General features: G+C 35.5%; 1 protein-coding gene across 4 annotated transcripts in view; it reads right to left on the bottom strand.

The window, feature by feature from the left end:
- The window catches only part of EXOC6 (exocyst complex component 6), a 178,400-nt gene that overhangs the window by 17,496 nt on the left and 142,510 nt on the right, over positions 1 to 18,394 (bottom strand). For all 4 annotated transcript variants that reach the window (XM_065922922.1, XM_065922926.1, XM_065922923.1 and 1 more), the window contains exon 20: positions 15,826 to 15,899. In XM_065922922.1, coding sequence (XP_065778994.1) covers positions 15,826 to 15,899 — 74 coding nt within the window. The remainder of the gene's footprint in view (positions 1 to 15,825; positions 15,900 to 18,394) is intronic.

Below are 18,394 nucleotides of genomic sequence, written 5' to 3'. Positions count from 1 at the left end.
TTTAAAAGGTCTACAGGGAAACACAGAAATGATTCTGAGAGACTGAAGAGGAGGAAAAAAATAAGGCCCTTCTTTTTATAAATTTCTACATGTTTGATTTTTCTGTGTTTTAAGCAGGGAGCATGTCATGTTAATTTTCTGATTTTTACAACAGTCGATAACTATCAGTTCAGTTCAGTCACTCAGACGTGTCCAACTCTGCAAGCCCATGGACTGCAGCATGCAAAGCTTCCCTGTTCATCACCAGCTCCTGGAACTTGCTCAAACTCATGTCCATTGAGTCGGTGATGCTATCCAACCATCTCATCCTCTGTCGTCCCCTTCTCCTCCTGCCTTCAATCTTTCCCAGGATCAGGGCCTTTCCCAATGAGTCAGTTCTTTGCATCAGGAAGACAAAGTGTTGGAGTTTCAGCTTCAGCATCAGTCCTTCCAATGAATATTCAGGAATGATTTCCTTTAGGATTGACTGGTTTGATCTCCTTACAGTCCAAGGGACTCTCAAGAGTCTTTTCCAACACCACAGCTCAAAAGCATCAATTCTTTGGTGCTCAGTTTTCTTTAAGGTCCAACTCTCATATCCATTAATGATTACTGAAAAAACCACAGCTTTGACTAGACGGACCTTTGTCGGCAAAGTAACGTCTCTGCTTTTTTAATATGCTGTCTAGGTTGATCATAGCTTTTCTTCCAAGGAGCAAGCGTCTTTTAATTTCATGGCTGCAGTCTCCAACTGCAGTGATTTTGGAGCCCAAGAAAATAAAGTCTGTCACTGTTTCCGTTGTTTCCCCATCTACTTGCCATGATAGGACCGGATGCCATGATCTTAGTTTTCTGAATGTTGAGTTTTAAGCCAGCTTTTTCACTCTCCTCTTTCACTCTCATCAAGAGGCTCTTTAATTCCTCTTCACTTTCTGCTATAAGGGTGGCATCATCTGCATATCTGAAGTTATTGATATTTCTCTCAGCAAGCTTGATTCCAGCTTGTGCTTCAATCTGGATCTAGCCCAGCATTTCGCATGATGTACTCTACACATAAGTTAAATAAGCAGGGTGACAATACATAGCCTTGATGTACTCCTTTCCCAATTTGGAACCAGTCTGTTGTTCCATGTCCGGTTCTAACTGTTGCTTCCTGATCTGCATACATAATTCTCAGGAGACAGGTAAGGTGGTTTGCTATTCTGATTTCTTTAAGATGTTTCCACAGTTTGTTGTGATCTACACAGTCAAAGCCTTTGGTGTAATCAATAAAGCAGAAGTAGATGTTTTTCTGGAACTCTCTTGCTTTTTCGATGATCCAACGGATGTCGGCAATTTGATCTCTGGTTCTTCTGCCTTTTTAAAATCTAGCGTGAACATCTTAAGTTCACAGTTCATGTACTGTTGAAGCCTGGCTTGGAGAATTTTGAGCATTACTTTGCTAGTGTGTGAGATGAGTGCACTTGTGTGATAGTTTGAACATTCTTTGGCATTGCCCTTCTTTGGGACTGTAACGAAAACTGACCTTTCCAGTACTGTGACCACTGCTGAATTTTCCAAATTTGCTGACATATTGAGTGCAGCACTTTCATAGCATCATCTTTTAGGATTTGAAATAGTTCAACTAGAATTCCATCACCTCTACTAGCTTTGTTTGTAGCGATGCTTCCTAAGGCCCACTTGACTTCCCACTCCAGATAACTATACAAAACATTAATTACCATTGGGGAAGTTGGGTGAAGTATACATAGGACCTCTCTCAGCTGTATTTGTAACTTCTTATAAATTTGTAATTACTTAAAAAACCAAAAAGAACCATGAACATGTATTATTTTTGTAATTATTATGCTATTTATTTTTTTTCCCTTGCTTTCAAAAAATCATTTAGAGAGCAATTTCCCAAAACTACAAAACAGCTCCAAACCTTTACCCTTAAATATAATCACAAAAATCTATTAGCTTAAAATTTGTATCAATAACTGAAGAAGATATGGGCATAAAACTCCATACCTAGTTAAGTGCATAAACTGTAAGACACCAGTATTACAACACTGAAAGGCAAAAGCTATTCAGGTACAGCCTAATCCTTCCTAATCTAAGCTCTCCCAAAGGGCAGCATACTTTTCTAATATCTGGACCTTACAGGTAAACTTTGTGAGATGTCTGATCTTGTTATATTCAGAAGTAAGCCCCCAAAATGTCTTCCTTTAATTCTTTGGCACTTCAAATGAATTTAGGATTGTCTAAGGGAAAAATGCTTGCTGGAGGAGCTGTGTGAACAAGCTTGTTGTCCTGCTACTATATCTAGTCAAGCATTTGGATACTACAACTTTGGCAAATCCCATTAATACTTTAAGAAGTCAAAGACTTTAAAACTTCTAAAGAAAGTTCCTGTGAAGTAGTCAGAGGGGCATGTTTAAGCAAGCAGAATGTGTATACAATATAGTAACAAATATAATGCAAACAAAAGAAGATTTGTTTAATTATAGTGGAAATAATTGTTATTTAAAAGTGCCTTCTTCCTCATCATAAAAGAATAAACTGGACTAGTGGCAAAAGAATTGTATGTTATGATGCCTCAAGATTAGTAACAGAAGACAGAAATTTCAAAGTAAAGTCTTGGCAGACACCCAGTCTCCAAGGCAAGAATTATGGCCTAACAATTCCTTCATAACTTCCAAGGCTCGTTCATGTCCCTTTAGGTAGAAACCAAAGTTGCTTCAATTTGAGTCAAACACAAGTATATATTTATCAGTTTTCTCCTATCTTTCTCTGGTGAAGTACATTTGAACTTCTTCCCTAAATTTTATAACCATTTGAGGGCACGTTAGAGAGAGATTGTCAGACTATGTAGAAAAGGATAGAAGAAATTAGGTGAGAATGGTAATGAGAACAGAGAGGTGGGTTCCCAGGGTACTTCCCTTATTAAACAATATTATTAGAAGGAACTACACTCATAGTTTAACCTGATACAGAGCTGGCACACCAGTCTTGCCATCACCCTGATGAAGTATAGTATACTCAAAGAGATGGTAACTGCTCACTCAGTCAACTAATGATCCCTACAATGCAAGTTTCACACAATCCACTAATTTTAGCAACAAAGATTAAGCATGCCATGAAAAAGATCTCTCCCATAAGTAAATTATACACCATTTTCCCACACAGATTTCACTAAATCATTCAACTAGTTCAGGAAACAGTTTCCCAACGGCACACAGTAGTTATTAAGAGAAGGAGGAATCCATATTAGATGATTTCCTCTACGATAATGGCCTCCTCAGCACACCATTTGGATTCTTCAATGGCTTTCTTTTTACACTCCTTAATTTCCATCCTATTAGCCAAGATACCTTTCTGAATTGAACAGTCTTTATCTTCAACTTTATCTTCTGTGATACTAGCTAACTCATTTCGCAGATTGTGGAGCTCTTTTATTGCCTGCTGTTCAATTGTTTACCCAGTAGCTGGCTATAGAAGGCACTCAATAAACACTTGTTGAACAAATGAATTAGTAAATAATTAAATGACAATCCATACATACATAATGCCTTTTACTACAAATACTTCCAGGATTTCACTAACAAATGTTTAATTTACTTATACACTTCCTGTTCCAAAGGTGTCTTAAGGTGTGTGTGCATGCTCAGTTTTCAGTTTCCCTGGAGCAGTGGTGATGAGATAACTGCTGTTAGGTCACATATGATGCCTTTGTGAATCTATTGAAAATATTGGACCCTGTTCTCAGAAATATGCACATATAGAAAAGATTTTGCATAAATCTAAACCAACCTGTGATCCCCAGGTTAGAATCCCTGATCTAAAGGCACGTAAGGACCTTTATGCAATGCAATCTATGTTATAACCAATTCCTGCTCAAGGAGTTGAATGCTTAAGGAAACAATGAAAATAATAAAAAGCTGCAAATCATTCCTAACAGATCTGTCTATAAAGTGGTAGAATATAAGAACAGTCAAATCAGTCAAATCTGTAATAGTCAGGACTATAATAGTCAGGGCTAACGGGCTGTTGAGTTACCTCATGCAGGTTATTGTATTGAGAAGTCCAGATTTGGAGTTTATCATGAAAGAAAATGGCATGTGTGTTGATGACATATGTAAGTAAGAAAACAAATCTGCGAAGGGAAGAGGGGTTTTATGGGCTGCCTTTTTAAAAAACGCCATGCACTATACTCCTGTTCCAAGTATATGAAGTCACACTGGCTCAGGATATGGATAGTCAAGTTCTAGAAGTTGATAACGTTAAAAAAAAAAAAAAAAAAGCAACCTAAAAGGAATCGGCTTATATTTAGAATTCAGAACATCCATTGACTCTTCTGGGAGGCAGAGAATCTTCCCTGGGTACCATCAATAAAAGATGCATATGCAGGGTCACAAAATTACTTTTAAAAAACATATTCTTTAAATTAAGTCAGATCAAAGAAGTGATGGATGGTAAAAGTTTTTTTAGGTGTACACGTCCTCCTTTGCTGCCAGGGAGGACTTGGTGATTGGTGAGAGAGACAAACTGAATAAAGCAGCTTTTGTTTCCCTAACTCTTCTCTATTTTGTATCTGAAGGTGCTTATGGTTAAGTTAATGTGACTACAGTCCATGGGGTTGCAGAGTACAACTGAGGACACATACCCACAAACATAATGTGTAAACTGAGAACATTTAAAGTCTTTTAAAGGACTCACAGAAGTTTTTTCATTACATTTTTAGTACCACTAAATAGTAATACTATTTTCTTTGTGACATTTTGGCTTTAAGATTCTTAATTTAGAAGGTATTAGGGTTTTCTGTCTTAAGGAAAGGTACAGTTATCTTGAAAAAAGTCACTTCAAATGTATTTGCTTCCCAGGTGGCACCGTGGTAAAGAATCTGCCTGTCAATACAGGAGATACAGGCGATGTGGGTTCAATCCCTAGGTTGGGAAGAATCCCTGGGGAAGGAAATGGCAACCCAGGAGATGTTCTTCACAACAAACAAAATGTAGAACTTGATTATTTTATCAAAATACCTCTCTTTCAAAATTTTCTCATCTCATTTACAGTGCATTAGTAATGGAGAAAAAAAAGTAGCAAATATATTCTTTATTTCTCTCCAAGTATGCATATGCATACAGTGGCTCAATAACAATAGACTTGATGATTCACTAAGGAATGTGACAACTGTAAGGATCTGAACTCCATATGAGCTGGTATTTTAATTTCCCTCTTAAATCTCTTCATTCTTCATGAGCAATCCTGTGTTACTGTTTCATTCTTCTTAAAAAACAAGTTATTATGTATGACTGACTGACTGGTTTACTAAAGCTAAGCAGCATTAATCCTCTAGTAATTACCATCCTTCATAAAATCATCTGAATGTTTTTTTTTAAAAAGGAAGTTCAACAAATTATTTTTGAAAGTTTTCTACTATTTTTCATTTTTGTATTATCTGTGTTTTAATATTTAAATTTCATCTATCTACTAAAAGGCTTATCTATTTGCTTTCACAGGCTTCTGTTTTAACCAGAACATAGTTCTAGAAATCCATAGATTAACGCATTGCAGCAGTCCAGGTAATTCAGTGTTTTCAAACTGTGTTATAGAGCACTGATTTGCAGGACAGTAGGAGATTTTTTTTTTTTTTTAAAGACCGTATTTGTGTGGATTCATACTTGGACTCTCTGCTCTTTCTCTTTTTTAAAAAAGAATATTCCATTTATTTATTTGGTTGCACAACGTATTAGCTGCGGCATGCAGGATCTTTCAGTTTTGGCATGCAAACTCTTAGCTGTGGCACATGGGATCCAGTTCCTTGAACAGCAATCGAACCTGAGTCCTCTGCATTGGGAGTGAGGAGTCTTAGACATGGAATCACCAGGGAAGTCCCAAGAGATTTTTTTTTTTTTTAAAGTATTTTGTACTTAAACAAGTCTGGTGGTGGTGGTGGGAGGGAGGGATACACCTTAACTACAGGACTCTCAAAGCCTTCAATGTGCTAATAAAATTGTGAATTTATAAGATAGGAACACAATATTCAGGATTTCCTAAAATTAACTGACTATAATCTACTTTCTTCATGACTCACTGTTCCAAATAACAGAAGTTTAGGAAATGTTGCTTTATTTAAGTTCTAGTTTATATTTAGTCATTGTTGATGACTCAATTAAGGCATATACTGCCTTTGTCTAAATTCCTATAATACCCCTACTAAAAATATTTTTTATTCCGTAAAAGAACAGTTGGTTTTGGAACAATGACAACATTTCTTTTAGCATCCCTAAATGACCAAGAGAAATCAAGAAGTGTTTGTAATGCTTACAGTTTTACATGAGAAGGCAGAAAAATGTGTCATGTATTTTTTAGAACTATTCCCATGAAAAAAATAGCTGAAATAGTAAAGAAAATTTTATTTCTTTTAAAGTATGTTTTTTTTATAGGGAACATTAATTTATATGGAGTATCCCAATTCCTAATACCAAATTAGGAATATTTGGTAATACCTAAGCACAAGCTGGAATTAAGATTGCCGGGAGAAATATCAATAACCTCAGATATGCAGATGACACCACCCTTATGACAGAAAGTGAAGAGGAACTAAAAAGCCTCTTGATGAAAGTGAAAGAGGAGAGTGAAAAAGTTGGCTTAAAGCTCAACATTCAGAAAACTAATATCATGGATTCTGGTCCCATCACCTCATGGGAAATAGATGGGGAGACAGTGGAAACAGTGGCTGACTTTATTTTTGGGGGCTCCAAAATCACTGCAGATGGTGACTGCATCCATGAAATTAAAAGACACTTACTCCTTGGAAGGAAAGTTATGACCAACCTAGATAGCATATTAAAAAGCAGAGACATTACTTTGCCAACAAAGGTCCGTCTAGTCAAGGCTATGGTTTTTCCAGTGGTCATGTATGAATGTGAGAGTTGGACTGTGAAGAAAGCTGAGCGCCAAAAAATTGATGCTTTTGAACTGTGGTGTTGGAGAAGACTCTTGAGAGTCCCTTGGACTCAAGGAGATGCAACCAGTTCATCCTGAAGGAGATCAGTCCTGGGTGTTCATTGGAAGGACTGATGCTGAAGCTGAAACTCCAATGCTTTGGCCACTTCATGCGAAGAGTTGACTCATTGGAAAAGACCCTGATGCTGGGAGGGATTGGGGGCAGGAGGAGAAAGGGACAACAGAGGATGAGATGGCTGGATGGCATCACCGACTCGATGGGCATGAGTCTGAATGGACTCCAGGAGTTGGTGATGGACGGGGAGGCCTGGCGTGCTGCGATTCATGGGGTCACAAAGAATCGGACATGACTGAGCAACTGAACTGAACTGAACACACCAAAAATATTTTTTAATATAGCTGAATAATTTGCATTCACTTAGTCAACATTTACTGATTGTTTACTATGTGCCAGGAATAACGTTAAGCAATAGATGTACAGTAGTGAACAAAAAAGGCACAATTCTTGTCTTCATGGCTTATCACTTTGCTTTTTTCTTTTATGTTACCTGTATTGTTATGAATACTTGCTCCAGAACTGCTTTATTTTTAAAAATACCTTTGATGTGGTAGGGATATAGTTAGGCTGCTATTTTAAAACCTCAGCCCTATAACTAATTTGCAAATGAGGTAGGGCATGAATCATGAAGTATAAGCATACAGTTAACTGGCAGACAACAGAACCCATGTTACTGGTATATTAGAAATACATATCATTTATGTTTCAAAGTCTTGTGTTTTATAATTAATTTACATTGAAATTAATTTGGCTATGAGAGCCAAATTAATTTGAAATTAATTGGCTATGAGAGCCAATTCTTTTCACTAAATGGTCCTAGGTCAACTGGATAACATATGGAACATAATGAATCTTGAACCTTACACTCTATACTATGCACAAAAATCAATTCCAGATGCACTGTAAACCTAAATATGAATGGTAAAACAATAAAACTTTTAGAAAAAAACATTTACAATTTCAGGGGTAGGTAAAAACTTCTTAAATTGAACAATGAAAAGAACTGATTAATCATGAAGGAAAAAAATGATAAATTGGATTTCATTAAAATCATGAGCTTTTATTTAACAAAAGCCATCAGTAAGAATTAACAGACAACTCACAGAGCAGAAGATACCTGCAATACACACACTTGAGAAAGGACTCATAGTCAAAATATACAAAGAACTTCTAGAAATCTGTAAGAAGTAGACAATCCAATTGAAAAATAAATGGCAAAAACTTGAAAAGGTTATTCACAAAAGAGGATATTGAAATAGACAACAGATAAATGAAAAGGAGTTCAATTTCATAAGTTATCAAGGAAATGCAGATTAAAGCCACAATGTAAAAGTATTTAATACCCACTAGAAAGTCTGAAAAGGAATAAGACAACTAATATCAAGTGATAGCAAGGATGCAGAGCAAAAATAACTCTTCTACACTGCTGGCTGAAGTATGAAGTATGAACTAGTACTCCTGCTTTGGAAAACTGCTTCACAGTATCTATTATAACTGATTATAAACCTATCCCCCTGACACACCAATTCCACTCCGAGGTAAAATACCTCAACAAAAACGTGTCCACATTCATCAAAAGACATGCAATAGCATGTCATGTTAGCACAGTTTGTAACAGTAAAACTGGAATCAATTCATATCCCCATCAATGTATAAATTACTGCATTTTTTTTTTTTTTTTTTTTTTTTTTTTAAATTACTGCATTTTTATATAATGGGAGACTTGGAGAAGGCAATGGCGCCCCACTCCAGTACTCTTGCCTGGAAAATCCCATGGATGGAGGAGCCTGGTAGGCTGCGGTCCATGGGGTCACTAAGAGACGGCACGACTGAGCGACTTCACTTTCACTTCTCACTTTCACACATTGGAGAAGGAAATGGCAACCCACTCCAGTGTTCTTGCCTGGAGAATCCCAGGGACAGGGGAGCCTGGTGGGCTGCCGTCTATGGGGTCACACAGAGTCGGACATGACTGAAGTGACTTCGCAGCAGCAGCAGACTACATAGCAAAGAGAATGAATGAACCACAGCTACATGTAACAGTATGGATAAATTTCACAAACATAATACTGAGCAAAAGACAGAACCAAAAAGTTAGTAGTACATGATTCCACATATATATGCCTATATGCTTAGACACTCAGTTGTACCTGACCCTTTGCAACCCCACGGACTGTAGGCCATCAGGCTCCTCTGTCCATGGGATTTTTCAGGCAATACTGGAGTGGGTTGCCACTTCCTTCTCCAAGGGATCTTTCCCACCCAGCGATCGAACCTGCATTGCAGGCAAATTGTTAACGAACTGAGCTACTGGGGAAGGCCTGATTCCATGTATACAAAATCAGACAAAATTTATCTGTGGTGTTAGAAATCACTATAGTTATTATCCTTTGAGAGGGAGAAGTGCAGTGAGGGGTGGTGGTCTCTTTCAAGGTACTTCCTAGTCAAGTTGTTCTTTTCAATCTGGCTGTTAAAGAGATATATTCACTTTGTCAAAAATTGGCAACAGTACACCTACGAGTTGTTTGAATATATGTTATATTTCAATAAAACATTTATCTGAAAAGTGCTATGAGTCCCAAATATATCTTATACAATGCGAATTCTCTCTTAAATTCTCTACACACAGTTCACAGGAATGATCACTGTTCTTTTCCCTATTTTGCCAGAAATAAAATACTTGAAAATGGAATATAATCTTATATAGGAAAAGAAAAATTGTAATTTTTATGGCATAGGGTTATTGCTCCTTGGAAGAAAAGCTATGACTAACCTAGACAGCATATTAAAAAGCAGAGACATTACTTTGCCAACAAAGGTCTATCTAGTCGAAGTTATAGTTTTTCCAGTAGTCATGTATGGATGTGAGAGTTGGACCACAAAGAAAGCTGAGTGCCAAAGAATTGATGCTTTTGAACTGTGGTGTTGGAGAAGACTCTTGAGAGTCCTTGGACTGCAAGATCAAACCAGTCAATCCTAAAAGAAATTAGTACTGAATATTCATTGGAAGGACTGAGGCTAAAGCTGAAACTCTAATACTTTGGCTACCTGATGAGAAGAGCTGACTCACTGGCAAAGACCCTGATACTGGGAAAGATTGAAGGCAGGAGGAGAAGAGGACGACAGAGGATGAGATGGTTGGATGGCATCACCAACTCGATGGATGTGAGTCTGAGTAAGCTCCAGGAGTTGGTGATGGACAGGGAAGCTTGGAGTGCTGCAGTTCATGGGGTCCAAAGAGGCAGACACAACTAAGCAATTGAACTGAGTTGAACTATAATAGGCAGCAGAAAATGGTATAGAAAATGACTCAAATATAGGCTAATAAGAACCACGTATTTGATTTTCACTACAAAAGGATACCTCTCTAAGGGTTTAGACTATATATTCCCAGATTTTTTTCTTTTAGTCACGCGGCATGTGGGATCTTAGTTCCCCAATCAGAGATCAAACCTATGGCCCCTGCAGTGGAAGCACAGAGTCTTAGCCACCGGACCGCTGGAAGTCCCCTAGTATCACATCTTTAAAGGCTCTTCATATGACAAGGTATCCGATCTCTCACTACCCTTGTAATTCTCTCTTATGTGTTCTCAAATCATGCAATACTTAAAGCACAGTCTTAACAGCCTCAAATCACAGTAGTTTAACCCAAATATCACACATTCATTAATGCAGTCTAAGAATTCCCAGCATACTGCTGGTTCATTTGGAGGTTAACTAAAACAACCAGATCTTTTTCATAATAAAAGTCAGATTTACCACATTCTGTGTTTTTAAAAATTTAATTTTAAAAAAGTTAAATAGAGCACTCAATATTTTTCTTGCTAAATGTAACTTTGTTGGCTTTGGCTTATCACTCAAGTCTACGGACAGCACTTTGATTCTGTCTTCTATGTATTTATCCAAGTCATCATTTTAAAAATATGCTCATCCCAAACTGTCAAAGACAGACATCAAGAAGGTGTTGCCAGAATCTTGACTTAAAGCAGCATTTCCCAAAGTATGTTCATGTAATACAACTCCAAATTAGCAAGGGATGTATTCTGTGAGGAGTTTAGGTAATGCTGGGTTACCAAACCATTTCTCAGTCCTTACAATTCTAATGTACGTGGTAAATTTTTAAGAGGGGATTAGAGTATAAAGTGTTTCCTAAACTTAGCTGACTTAGACTCTTTTAAAGATGTCTTTTCTCATCTTGAGAAATCAGTGTTCCTGGAAAGACACTTCAGGACATATTGATTGAGGGTGATAATGATACATTAGCCAACATTCTCTGGGGGAAGAGATTGTTTTATTAGCTTCAAACCTATCTAACTGCATTATCATCTAACCTACCTCAACCTCTCCCTATTATCTGAAAGATTATCAAGATATTGTCAGATGCAGCAATAATATCTTGCCAGTCTAATTTATCACGAAGTGAAATAGGACCAAGTAAAGAGGATTTGGTATTAGGATTATTAGTGAGCTATGAATGCTCAGTCTACTGTGAGAATTATGCTCAATAAGAAGTTATGAAGGTGAGAGAGATATTTTTAAAGTTTCCCACTAACTTGGCTACATTTTAAAAGTTTTAGTGATTAAACACTAATATTTAGTTTCCTGGGAAATTCAGTTATATGGGACACCTCTTTTTTCAGTGACATTCAGTGAAATTTTGCTATGTATTAAGAATGAGTTATTTGAAAATGTATTACTGAATACTACATATTATATAAAAAATCTTATAATAAAAGTATTTAAAATTTTTAAGATTTTCATTTTACATATTTTGAAATTCTTTTGTAATCCATTTGAAAGATTATATTTAACAAAAGACATGGTCTTTGTAAAAGAAAACAGATACACACAAGTGTATCAAAGTCCGTCATCATTTAGTGACTCCATTTCAGAACTGGGGGTAGAAGGATGGTAGGCTTTACTTACTAAAAAAAGTATACACAGACAAATCATGTTCAAACAGCACATTTAAAATTGAGTGAGGAAGGATACTCACATAAGACAGTACCAGTACTGCTAATCCTCCACACTGTCTACTGGGTCAGTAGGTCTTAAAATGTTGTTGAGATAACTGGCTTCCATTAGCAAGCATGTGATTGGCAGGATGATAAAGTCTTTTCACTCACAGGTCAGCTATTTCCTTTTCTTTAGAAGAGGGCAATTCTGATGATCCATCTTTTAGCTACAGTCTCTCATTGAGTCCCAATTCTCTTGCCTTCAGCTTTGATATGGTTCTAACTTTCCCCTTGTATCAGCTCATACTTGTCATCGACTCCTCTATTCAGAACAGCAAGTATCAGGAGTTTGACCTCAGGGCAAAGTCCGGGTGGGCAGGTAAAATTTGACCACTGGACCTACTTCCTAATCTTTCATACCCAGCAATTCATGAAGCAGTATCAAATTCAAACTGAAAGACAGAAGCATGACCTCTTATAAGTACTATGAAAAGGGCTCTTTTGCCTTTCTAAGTACACTTGAAAAGAACTGTCAGCTGCCCTATTAAGACAGAAACGGATCACAGGCCACGGAAAAAAGAAGGAAAAGTGCAGAAATTCAACTGAAATGTAAATAAAAGTGTTAGCACCCTCTCTATGTTTGGTGATATACTACTTTACATAAAAGTGTTAAAATAATATGCTGCTATGAAGTATCTTTATGATGGCAGGAACATAACACTACTGAAACTTTAAGGGATCCTTATTTAAATAATTACTGACACTGATAAAAAAATTATATCACTTTATATGAGATTAAAGTTTTCAAGACTAATTTTATTTTTGGCCAATTTCCATACTTAGAATTTTACCAGTAAACTATTTGTAAGTTAATCTGAAAAACAAATATAGGTGAAAAATAACTATCATTATCAAGTTGTTATTAAATCCATGCCTCTGAAATCATAAAATTCATATTATATCACCATGGTCCAGTACTTAAAGAATTAGTTGCACTTTGTTTTAGAATAGATAAGTACAAGAAGAAAGTATGATTAAATGTTAACATTAATAATCAGAGGAAATAATTTTAAGCCTCTTTTAAGACTAGAAAAATTAATACATAAAAAGCTAGCTCATCAAAATTTTCTATTCACTATTCACTTTCACTGCATACTAACTATCATACTTTAAAATTGTGTTTTATAGTAACTGGTTATTTCTATATTAATCTTTTAACAGTTCTATGTACTTGTAATTCTAAATGTTTTAGAATTCTAATGTCAGAATTCTAAATGTTTTAGAACAGAATTTTTTTATTCACTTAAATTTCTTCAAGAAATTACCTTGATGAGGAAATGTCAATCTGGACTTATGCCTTTAAGTGTACATACCTGATAAGAAAATCAACCAAAAAGAGTTGAAATGTTTATTAATATTTATAAGTATGCTTTCATAACAATTCCCTAGTGGGCTATATGCTTGTAAAGAGAATTTTTTTGCTGTCAAATGATGATTGTTTGAAGGAAGAAAGTACCTAGGATCAGTTTTAATCTGCTATGAACCAACCACCTGTCTGGACAAATCAAGGAACAGAATCTTTGCCAAAAGCATTATAAATTATGTGATCCTACAGCAACATGGATGGACCTAGGGATGGATGGACTTACCATACTAAGTACGTTAGACAGAAAAAGACAAATACCATGTGAAATCACTCATATGTAGAATCTAATTTTAAAAAATGACACAAATGAACTTACTTACAAAACAAAAACAGACTTACAGAGATTGAAAACAAAATTATGGTTACCAAAGGGGGAGTGTGGAGAAGATGGATTAATCAGGAGTTTGGGATTAATACACTCACACTGCTATATAGTATAGTAGTATGCTGTGTGCTGTGCTTAGTCGCTCAGTCGTGTCTGACTCTTTGCAACCCCATCGCCAGGCTCCTCTGTCAGAGATTTTCCAGGTAAGAATACTGGAGTGGGTTGCCATACCCTCCTCCAGGGGATCTTCCCAAACCAGGGATCAAACCCAGGTTTCCAGCTTTGCAGATGGTTTGAGCCACCCGGGAAGCCCCATAGTAGTACCACACAGGGAACTCTACTCAAAATTCTGTGATAACCTATATCAGAAAAGAGTCTGAAAAAGAATGAATATATGCACGTGTACAACTGAAACAATTTGCTGCACACCTGAAACTCACACAACATTGTAAGTCAACTATACTCCAAGAAAATTTTTTAAAAAATTATGTGATCCTATCTACAATCCTACATGAGATCATAAACTAGAACAGCATAAAATTCATATAAAACTGAAAAAATGGTAAACAATAAATATCAAAGGACTCAGTTTTCCATATAATCTTACTAGGAGCAGGAGGACAGCAACAAAGGTAACTACTTGTGAAGAAAATAGATCTACCATCAATAGTAAGAATATCTTCTGGTAAACTGAAATGGAAGTTCAGAATCCACTTTCTTCATTTTCTACTATCTTCCCCAACTTAGTAAAGTTAAAACCATCTACAGATCTAGGTAGCTAACCATCTACAGATCTAGGTCACTCATAACAGTATCCCTTGTTTGGCATAATACACGAGTGCTGACTGTAAACAGAAAAATGATTATATTTTATATGTTCAGTAATTTACAGATTATAATTGGGCAACAGGAATGGCTTTTCTAATTTCCTTCTAAACCTGACTTGAAATACGAGTTATTTCCACACGACTCACTGTCATATAAGTATTCCTAGCCAGACTGTGATTCTCTAAAGGATAAGCTCCATAAGGATGGAACTATCTCTAATATTACTTTTGTGTGGATTTTAACCACATCTCTCCTCTCCAAATAATTAGTACCTAGTAGTTCATAAATACTTATTGAACATTGGTTTGGAATGAGCAAAATCAGCTCTATGTTCAAACATTTATTGAAATCAGAGCTCTTTAACATCACTGTGGAAGAGTTTATTCATACCAATGGTGGAACCTCATCTCCAGTTATCTCCACCCCTCAAAGAAGATGGGAGCATTAATAGACTGATATTTAATTCTATCTTCATCTGGTTCTTCTTGCCAAAGGCAGCAGTCACTCTTGTTGTCAATCCTAACACTCCTGAGCCCTCTTATTTGGATTTATCCCTCCTCTACACTCCTGCAATCTCAGCTTGATTAAACACCTTAATCCTGGGATTAAGAAAGAAAAAGGAGGGGAAAAGAGGAAGAAGAGCATAAGAAGAAAAATTATGAGGGAGATGGGACAAGGTAATATAGAGAAAATAAAGAAAATGACAATATAGTAGAGAAGTTAAAGAGCAGTAAAATGAATAGAAGAGATTTAAAAATCATCACATTTGTCATTATATTTAGTTATATGACTGCAAAAGATTTATGTAAACGTCACCACCACCACCATAATTAATTACCTTCAAAATTTAGTTTTATCCTTCTTTATGGAGGCATACAGAAAAACTATAAAAATAGCATTTTTTACACTGACAACATTTTAATCAAGAGATTCCTTTTTAGGTTATAATAATTTATACTTAATTTGGGTTCTAACACTAATGTTACACTACCAAATTTTCATATATGACCATGAAATCATTAAGAACTTAAAGTATCAATAAACCAAAGTATAAAGTTAGTATTTAGTCATGTGCTTTGCTAATAACAACTAAATTAAATATTCACCAACAAGAATGCCCTATGAGGTTGAGACACTGAATGGATACAGGTTCAGAGAGAAGGACCAAACACCTAAACTTTTCTCTAAAGAAAAGTTGTTTCGAGGCAAAAACAAGCATTCCTGTAGCATTAAAAAAAAGAAAAGAAAAGAAAAAGGCAAGAGGTAGAAAGCAATAAATGAAAAGTACATTATTACATCTTACTTGTCTGAGGTCAATAAATGCAAGTTGCAGGGTATCCCCTTGGAATCCTGGCACCGGCTCAGAGCTGGCAAACACTATTAAAAAAAAAAAAAAAATATATATATATATATATATATATATATATAAACAAAATTACAAAATATACAAGGGTTTAAGCACTAAATTAATTTCTACTCATTAAAAATATATTATAATATTTACAAGTAATCATTTCAAATAAAGACTATTTATAATCTTCAATTTCACCACTAAGAATGTTCTCTACACCCATTACCACAAATATTTCAATCATTTTAAACTTCTAATCTGCCATTTAATTACTCTAAATCATTAATTACAATAAATTTTAAATGGTTATCCCACAAAAGTTCAAGGGTAATGATATACTTCAATCAAGAAACATTTTTTGACTCTTTTTAGCCTTAGGTGAATGATTATAGCAGCATTTTGAAACTATACCGATGGCATGGTTATCAAAATATTTCAAAACATCTGCTTTGTTATGGAATATGCTCTATAAAATCCTACTTCTAGCTAACAGCAATAATGGCAGCCATGTAAGAAAGCAACATACAGGTAAAATGTTCAAATTAGCAAAATGAGGATGATGCAGGAATGTCTTTCTTTCAAATAATTTTTTTCCATAAAGGAATCCCACTTCTTTAAAAACTAGGGATATCTTAAAAATTAGATTTCATGAGATAGATTTCTTAACATCTTTAGACAAAAAATATTTTGAAAGCGCCAAGCCGCACAGTTAGAGATCATAATTTCCAGACCAGTGATTAAACCCAGCCCACTGCAGTGAAAGTACTAAGTCCTACCCACTGGACCACCAGGGAATCTCTTTCAAAAAATTTTTGTACTTACAAAAAATTAATACTAGTAACACAGCTTTGTTGTTATTTGAAGACAATCTCAATATTAGTTATTCTGAAAACAAAAGCCTTGTGGCTCATTAAAAAGACCCTATCATTTTACACATATGCTTCTCTGATAAGAATATGAATGTCTGCCACCTTTGCCCTCCCCACTAATACCTGAGTTTTCTTAGAAAGTACTGCAAATTTTTCACTTGTGAATTTATCTGAGCCAGTATTTTAGAAACCACAAAAATTTTTATATAGATTTTGGAATAACAAAAATAATTCTTATTTTCTATGTGAAATATAGTTTAGAAAAGCTCAAAATCAACAATTAAAAACCATAAATATATGAAAGTCTAGAACAGCTTAATTTATTTGGCATTTTTGGAGAATGAAGAATTCAAATTAAGTTTTTATTGTTCATGTTGTAAAGTTAATGATCATTTTTACTTTAAGCATCAAAACTTTTTTTCATAATAAGCATTTTTTCCTAAAATTTTAAACTGCATCATAATTCTTTCCATGTCTTTTTAAAAAATAATACTAAATACTATTTAAACTTTTCTTAATTCTCCTCATTGATAACCATTAAGAACAATTTTTATCCTACACAATAAATTCCCAGGGCTGCTATGATATTAACAGTTGTTTTCTATTACATTTAATAGCTCAGAATGCTGTGTTAAGTTCTTGTGTCCATATTTTATAATTTTCTGCCTTCTCTCTTACAGTTTTAACATAAATTCTTACTCCCTCCTCTCTCACTCTCTATAATCTTCTTGAGCAGGTAAGTCAGCTAATTGTACTAGAATAGTATCTAAAGGAAGAGAAAATATAGCCTGAACAGGATCCTCTCCCACAAGTAATGTGAATGAGTTTATATGTGCTTTTGAGTATATGCACCTTTTAGTTACTCAGAGTTACACCATTTTCCTTCCTACTTCCTGGTTCTCTGATAGGTACTAAGTAGCTATGCCCATTAGATAGGTGACTATATTCACCTTTCTCAGGCCCCCTATTTCTGGAAAACTAAGATTCATTCAGCAAATCTAACCATACTTTTCATTGTTTAGTATAATTTACTCACATCACTGTCTTTTCATACAATAAAAAGTAGAAAACTTTGGGACTTCCCTTGTGGTCTAGTTGGCTAAGACTCTGAGCTCCCAATGCAGGGGGCCTGGGTTCCATCCCTGGTCAGGGAACTAGATCCTACACGCCACAATTAAGAGTTTGCATGCTGCAACTAAAAATCGCATGCTGGAACAAAGCTCAAATTTCCCATGTACCATAACTAAGACCTGACCTAGACAGAAAAGAAAAAGAAGATTTTCATACTGGTGCAACCCCATCACCGCCTACCATGGCCCAGATAACTGGGTTACCTCTCTTTAGTAACATGAGCTCTTAGCTGGAAAATAACAAGCAAAATTCTAATACCTTAAAAGTAAAGATTTTTTTTAAATCTAAAAAGTTCTTTTCTTAAGACCATCCAGCATATTGTTGGCTTTTTTGGCAAGTCTCAGGCTACTCTTTCCAAGTAACAATTAACTACTAATCCCTAGTGGTCTCTAACCAAGACTATAAATGTTAGCTCAGTTTCTACCATCACTATATATACATACACACATACACACACTCACACTCACACACACACACAGACTTCCTATAACACAAAGAGACTTACTTTATATATCAGACAC

The sequence above is a fragment of the Muntiacus reevesi genome, chromosome 2 (assembly GCF_963930625.1).
Source record: "Muntiacus reevesi chromosome 2, mMunRee1.1, whole genome shotgun sequence".
NCBI classification, from domain to species: domain Eukaryota; kingdom Metazoa; phylum Chordata; class Mammalia; order Artiodactyla; family Cervidae; genus Muntiacus; species Muntiacus reevesi.
This window is presented reverse-complemented; position numbering and strand designations above follow the sequence as displayed.